This window comes from Salmo salar, chromosome ssa15 (assembly GCF_905237065.1).
Source record: "Salmo salar chromosome ssa15, Ssal_v3.1, whole genome shotgun sequence".
Lineage (NCBI taxonomy): Eukaryota > Metazoa > Chordata > Actinopteri > Salmoniformes > Salmonidae > Salmo > Salmo salar.
The window spans coordinates 53,941,595-53,948,631 of NC_059456.1; the positions used below are offsets into that span (position 1 = coordinate 53,941,595).

At 42.5% G+C, this 7,037-nt stretch overlaps 1 protein-coding gene across 2 annotated transcripts; it reads right to left on the bottom strand.

Moving 5' to 3' along the window:
• Positions 1 to 1,202: 1,202 nt before the first annotated feature.
• Positions 1,203 to 5,885, bottom strand: LOC106571561 (galectin-3). 2 transcript variants are annotated; one of them, XM_014144745.2, is made up of 6 exons: positions 5,798 to 5,885; positions 4,225 to 4,235; positions 3,278 to 3,844; positions 3,029 to 3,117; positions 2,590 to 2,761; positions 1,203 to 2,444 (listed from the first exon to the last, which is right to left on the bottom strand). In XM_014144745.2, exons 2-6 carry the CDS (start codon positions 4,228 to 4,230, stop codon positions 2,286 to 2,288), a joined length of 993 nt encoding a protein of 330 aa, XP_014000220.1. In that variant the 5' UTR covers positions 4,231 to 4,235; positions 5,798 to 5,885; the 3' UTR covers positions 1,203 to 2,285. The 2 variants fall into 2 exon arrangements, with proteins under 2 accessions (XP_014000220.1, XP_014000221.1); XM_014144746.2 differs by having other exon boundaries at positions 3,278 to 3,796; positions 5,798 to 5,877.
• Between the last annotated feature and the right edge of the window lie 1,152 nt (positions 5,886 to 7,037).

The following is a 7,037-nucleotide window of genomic DNA, read 5'->3' on the forward strand; positions in this document are numbered from 1 at the left end:
GCCCAGAATGAGTCTGCCCATAAAAACGACATCCTCTCTGGGCAGCTTTAAAAAATAAAGTGAAAGTATGTTTGATGTCTTCTGTGCCCATATGAATAACCCCTATGATGTAACTGCAATGATGAGATAGATGTTCTTCTAAGTGCCTAACCCTAACCCTAACTGGAAGTGCCAGTGTCGCACTTCCGCATCTGCGGTAAAAGGTGGCAGAGTTAGAGTGGTGTTTGTCAGACCATGAGACATCCCGAAAATAGTCTGTAGCATCCAAACTATCATGACCAGGAGAAACACTCACGAACACGATGGTGTTCTCTATGACCCCAATAAGTGTCAGGAGACTTGTTTGAAGTCAGTACTGTCGATGTGCCAACCTCTGTTTGGTAGCGTCCGAGCCGTTTGGTCTACCAACTAATGGGACCCCACTGTGGAAAGGGGATATTCTCACGAACACGATGATGTACTCCGTTTTTCTCTACATCCCCCACACGTTTCACGGGACTCGTCTGAAGGTAACCGGTACTGGTTTTAAAAAAACGAATGGAAGTATGAAGGTAGTTTTGTTCCTACCCAAAAAGGGGTTAAATATGTGTAAAAAAAAACGAGTTTAGAGTTTTTTTTATATCTCCTAGATTTAGGAAAGACACTTCAAAACCTTGTTTCTTATGATACATTTTTGACTGCCTTTTTTGTAATTTATGAATATGGGGTATTGGCCATAAATCACGTCCCCTCAGGCCTAATTGCTTAAGTAGACCATCCTTCTCTATGAAAAATAGTAAATGGTATGAGATGGTAATCATACATTTTATAGGATCAAATTCTAAAGCAGGAAGGTGTGAAAAACGACATTTGATAGTGTTTGGAATTGCTAACATGCTCCATGCTGTATATTGTAATGCTGATTTAAAATGTTTATAATACAGCATTAATTAAATCAAATCAAGTAGATCAAAAGTACTCAGAACCAAGCAGGTAGTTATGGTATTACAAACCATGCATAGATAGTAAGGCCTATTGTATACTGTCTGCAATACTATACTTGGCTGACAAAGCCCTCCTATAGTATGATTGAGCCTCTCTGCAAAAACAACATTGAGTAATATTGACAATAATTTCAAGTATGAAACAGAGAAGAGATGTTCAAAGTGAAAAAGTCACTGAAGTACCGTACAGTGTACAAAATAAGTTACTGAAATTGCTGATCAATTAAATGTCCTTTTTATGTATGGCCATATATTTCAAACAATGTACAACATTGTTCCAGAAATTTTGAAAAACTATATATTGCCAGCTGTATTTTATCGGGAAAATATTCAGCGTACACAAGTCTCAGAACTCTATGGCCTTTTTCAAAACAGTAAATGCATTTTGAAACGTAGTTGCCTTCTCAAAACATCAAATAAATCAAAAGAACATAACTGCCTGCATAAAGAGTAAAAAACATACATGGAAATCTCTAGAGTCAAGCTGACTAGAGGTATGCCTTGAACAAAATCCCACTTAATCATTTGATTAACGTCTTTGCGGTCACTAAACTATCAAAATTGGAAAATCAACTATCAAAAGGTGACAAATGATGGTAAATGACTCACCTTTTATGCATATGTCACCAATCATTTTCATACACATCAAATCAAATACTTGTTCATGATCAAAAAGGAAATGTGAAACGTGTACGTTGTGCTGGATTCTTTCCATGCAGGCCTATTCACTACGTAGGTCGGTCTGCTCTTACACTGTAGGTTTGGAGACTTTGCATTGGCAAGCAGAAAAATAATCCCCAACAGACATCAGGAAAAGGGAATTCGGTGGAAGAACACAACTGATATGAATGGACAGGCCTACACCAAAGCAAAGCTCTGCAATGGATGCTCACAATGAATGGAGATGATGAGTTTAAAAAGCATTTTAAAATAGACGGTCCCCCCATTGCTTAGCTCTTTCCTTATATTATGCATGATTTGGAACGGAGAGACGTTTACAATTCTGTGTGCTTATATTTGCTGATTGCTGGAAACAGTTAACTTTTCTCTTTTGATGAAAGCAATGTGTTACAGTGAAGAACATTCCAGAAGTTTTTTTTGTCCTAAGATCACGTATATTTGCACATGGACAGAGTTAGTGGGCATTAACGCAGTACTGTGTGTGCACCACAGAATGAGCACAGCTCATCATCGTCATCATCATCATAATCATCATCATGAAACAGGTGCAAATAATGAATTGTATGTATTTAGCACATGCTGGGTGTTATATGCTTTATAGTGATGTCATGGGTGTGGGCGTCATGGCATCGTGTCTATGTTGACGTAGGTGAGGATGACATCATGGAGGATGTTGATGCGATCGATCTGGTTGAGTTCTCTGATGCGGTGTTTGAACTCAAACAGCTGAGCTCCGTTCACAGCCACCTTATACTCCTCAAACGTAACCAGAATCTTCATCTGAAACACAGGCGGAGAAAGGGAGAGAGGAGTTAAATATAGTGTCATTTAGCCGCAGACATTATCGAAAGTGGAACTCAGTTGATTTGTTAGTCAGTACAGTACAGACTACAGGAGCACTGACTCCGTGGAAGTTCCCACTGACCTCGAAGGACTGTCCAGCCATGAAGGGGAAGCCTCCCTGTGTTTGCCTCTCCTCCTTCCCCCAGCACTCTCCCACCATGGTGTTCCTCACCACTGCCTGCTTGCCCCCGTCGTTGAACCGAGGGTTGAGGTGGAAGGCAATGTCATTACCTCGCAGGAAGTTGACTGTGAACCTGGAGGGGATATGATAAATGAAAACAGTTTTATTGATCAGATTGATAAAAAGATAGGCCAAGACATTAGACAGTGAAAACATGCCCCAGTCATCAGGTTGATAGGCCCACTCTTCCAGGACAGTCAACAGTACGGATTGACTTATTCCATCAGTTGTGTTCAAATAACATACTGGTAATGTGTACATCTAAGCGATTAGTCAGGGATCTTATTAATCCTAGTAAACAGCAAAGACCATAGTAGACTATGGTAGTTGATGAACTCACTGCTTAGCATTTGGTTTGACCCGGCCCATGATGGTGATCATCATCTTGTCGTAGATGCCTCTTTGTAGGTTCAGGTTGTAGGGCACGCTCTATACACCAACACAACACACTGACATTTAGGATATGGCTCTGACTTCACACCAACACAAAGTTTTTGCCAATTCCCTCCCTCCCTCCATCCCCCTCTCTCTCCTTCCCTCCACTAAAGCTACACTACAGCTTCTCTAGATCCTTCTTCTCGTCTCTCACCAGATGTCCAGCTGGCGTTGGAGTCCACTGTGGAGCAGGTGTAAAGCCACCTGGATTCTGACCAGGCCAACCAGACTGACCAGGGCTGAAAGGCCATCCAGACCCTGGGTTAACGCCTGGGATAAGGCCTTGGGTAACCGGCCACCTTGGGGCACTAGGCTGGCTGGGGACTTGGGAAGAAGCCGGGACTGAAGCTGTAGGTTGAAAAGGCTGTGGTGCAGGCTGAGGTTGGGGCTGCGGCTGGGGTTGGGGAGGCTGGGGCTGGAATTGGGGTGGCTGGGGTCCAGGCCAGCATGGCTGGCAGGGATGGGATGGGGCTGATTGGGGTGGTTGTGGTTGGGGACCAGGCCAGTTTTGGGCTGAAGCTGGGGCTGGTTGGGATGGTTGTGGCCCAGGCCAGCAGGGGGTGTTGGGTTGCCCAGGCCAGCAAGATGGGGGCTGGGTGGGCTGTTGGCCAGGCTGTGTCGGCCAGGCAGGACCCCCTGTTAGGTTCTGGCTGGGCCAGATGCTGTTGCTTCCCTGGGGGGTAGAACCAGAGGACGGACAGCCACACAGAGCATCAGAGAGCTGGTGGGACAAGAAGGGTACACACATACACAGTCAGAGACACACACACATGCAGACATGCACACATGCACGCTGAAACCCTCACGCATGCATACACACACACACACACACACACACACACACACACACACACACACACACACACACACACACACACACACACACACACACACACACACACACACATACACATACACATACACATACACATACACACACACACGCACACATACAGTGCGCACAGATATAGGCCTATTCAAGAAATATCTCAGAATAGTTGAATAACAACAGTTAAATTCTTCAAGAACACTGAGACAGTGAGAGCTGTGTTCTCAGTCGTTAGTTGTCAGTGTAGAGGTTGGAGGAGGTGAGGTACCTACTTCCATAGTATCTGTAAGTAAAGAAAGAACAGCATCACTACAATTTTTCCTCTCCATCACAAAGGGAAGCATCATTCAATTCAAATCAAATCAAAGTTTATTTATCACTGCGCCGAATACAATAGGTGTAGACCTTACAGTCAAATGCTTACTTACAGGCTCTAACCAACAGTGCAAAAAAGGTATTAAGTGAACAATAGGTAAGTAAAGAAATAAAAACAACAGTAAAAAGACAGTGAAAAATAACAGTAGTGAGGCTATATACAGGCACCGGTTAGTCGGGCTGATTGAGGTAGTATGTACATGTAGATAAGGCTATAATTGAACATAATCACTAGGAACTCACCACTGTCGGATAACCAGTCATTAAGTTCCAATAAAGTATTGATATGACAAAACTCCCACTTGAGATCTTACACATTTCCCCATTTTCAATCCTAATCAATAATTGACATTAAATAGGAGGGACAGCTATTCTATATATATATTACCACTAGATGGCCCCAGTCACCAGTCCCTGAAGTACCAACTGACAACAAAAATGTGCAGGCGTTTTGGAAACATTCCTTAGTAAATTCAAATAGGCTCATAAACTCATTGCCTCCGGTATATTGAAGACCAAGTCCCACACTACTCATACACTGAGTATGAAGTCAATTGTAACACTTGGAGCAAATCCTCATTTGACACATGATGCACCATAAAGTCCTCAGTAAAGAATGTATATGAAACAGTGGAAATGTTGTCTGTCATTTTTAATTTTCTATTTTTTTATTTAACCTTTATTTTACCAGGAAAGTCAGTTAAGAACAAATTCTTATTTACAATGACGGCCTACCCCGGCCAAACCCGGGCGACGCTGGGCCAATTGTGCGCCGCCCTATGGGACTCCCAATCACGGCCGGATGTGATGCAGCCTGGATTCGAACCAGGCACTGCAGTGACACCTCTTGCACTGAGATGCAGTGTCTTAGACTGTAATCATTCTGCACCAGTCACACAAGCCTGCTGTTATCCTACCCTCTTAGCACAGCAGATTCCACAGATAGCTACTCACCAATTACATCATAACCTGATTACCTGCCCTCAGACAAGTCTTGTATTTGCTGTGCATTGTCTTTGTCTTATAGACTAAAACATGACTGCAAGTATGATATGGATGCGTAGTATAAGATAGGCTTCCATCCCATAATAGGCCTCCAAACCATAACTGCAGTCATGCCCTAATAAGTTGATTACCTTTTCTCAGCAGCTACTATAAGAAGCAACAATTCAGTCTTTGGCTCTGTATATTTCTTCGTCAAGTTTAAATATAAACGTTATCACCAACGTTTTGGGGGGACAAGCCCATCACAGAGGTCAGCCATCACTTCTACTGTATGTCTCATCAAATAGGATTTCACACAGCTTGAGCTTGAATAAGTAAATCAAATCGAATAAACGTTCATTTAAAATTGCATCACACTTAATACTAAATCAATGAAATAAGGTAAGAGCTCCCTGGTCAGATGTCACCAATGGGACTAACCTGGATAAATAAAAAAAACAGATCAATTAGTCAAATCTTAGTTACCTGTTATTCACTGCACTCCTCAGATGTAACACTGTAGAACCAGATTGTTGCTGGGTTGTTGAGGTGACAGCTAGACAGCTACAGCAGGAATCCACACACACATATTTATGACCTCCTTTATACCTTCTCTTTTTCATTAGGCCACTCCTTCATTCCCAACTTTTCTGGGAGAAACACGCCCAGGTGGAAAGATTCCCGGTCACAACTTTCACCGTATCAAAATATGGCACACAATATAAAGAGTAGATCTATACATTTCTTTATTATGAAGTAGGCTGTCTTAACCCTGTGAAACCCCAGGTTTCATTGTACATTTCCATAGACTAAGATGTATCTCTTAGTAGCATTTGTTGTGTGTCCTGTCTTCTCTAAGATGTGGTGATTATGTATATACTCTCTTGACAAACAAACGTTCCAGAGCAAGATGTACTTTTGGAAGTGCTGTAAAAACAGATTAGCAAAAATGCTTGGGTCTCATGAAAATCCATCGGATGTAGGACATAAGGCACGACTGGTGACACGTTTTGGAAATGTGCTTTTGCTAAAAAATGTGGTGCTGCAGTGGACTGATGCACTTTTGTCGAACTGTTGGTTGATTAATAAATTGAAATTGACATAATTGAACTAATGATGGAGTGGCTGGAATGAAACAATCAACAGAGACACCAGAACACGACACAACATTTTTTGGAATTTCTTCTTAATGTGTTTGAGCCAGTCAGTTGTGCTGTGACAAGGTAGTGGTAGTATACAGAAGATAGCCCTATTTGGTAAAAGACCAAATCCATATTATGGCAAGAACAGCTCAAATAAGCGAAGAGAAACGACAGTCCATCATTACTTTAAGACATGAAGGTCAGTCATGTCTCTTCAAGTGCAGTCGCAAAAACCATCAAGCGCTATGATGAAAGTAGCTATCACGAGGACTAACACAGGAAAGGAATCTCACAAACACACTGATGGGCTCTGAGTCTGCTGTGGGTAACATGGTTGACTTCATTGCTCAGCAGCCAGTCATGAGACTATGGTCTCACAGACACTAACCAACTCCCTGATATACCCTGACATGGTCTCTGTGCCAGGGACAGTAATGTCATTACAACAGACAGATACCTCCACTGTGTTGCAAACCTGAGAGGAGCTTTAGAGTGAAGTCAGGCCTCTGGTTGGTTCCCTGTGCTGGTGGAAAGTATGTCTCACTGCATTGAGTCTGTGGCTGCATCCAAATTCCCTTTATAGT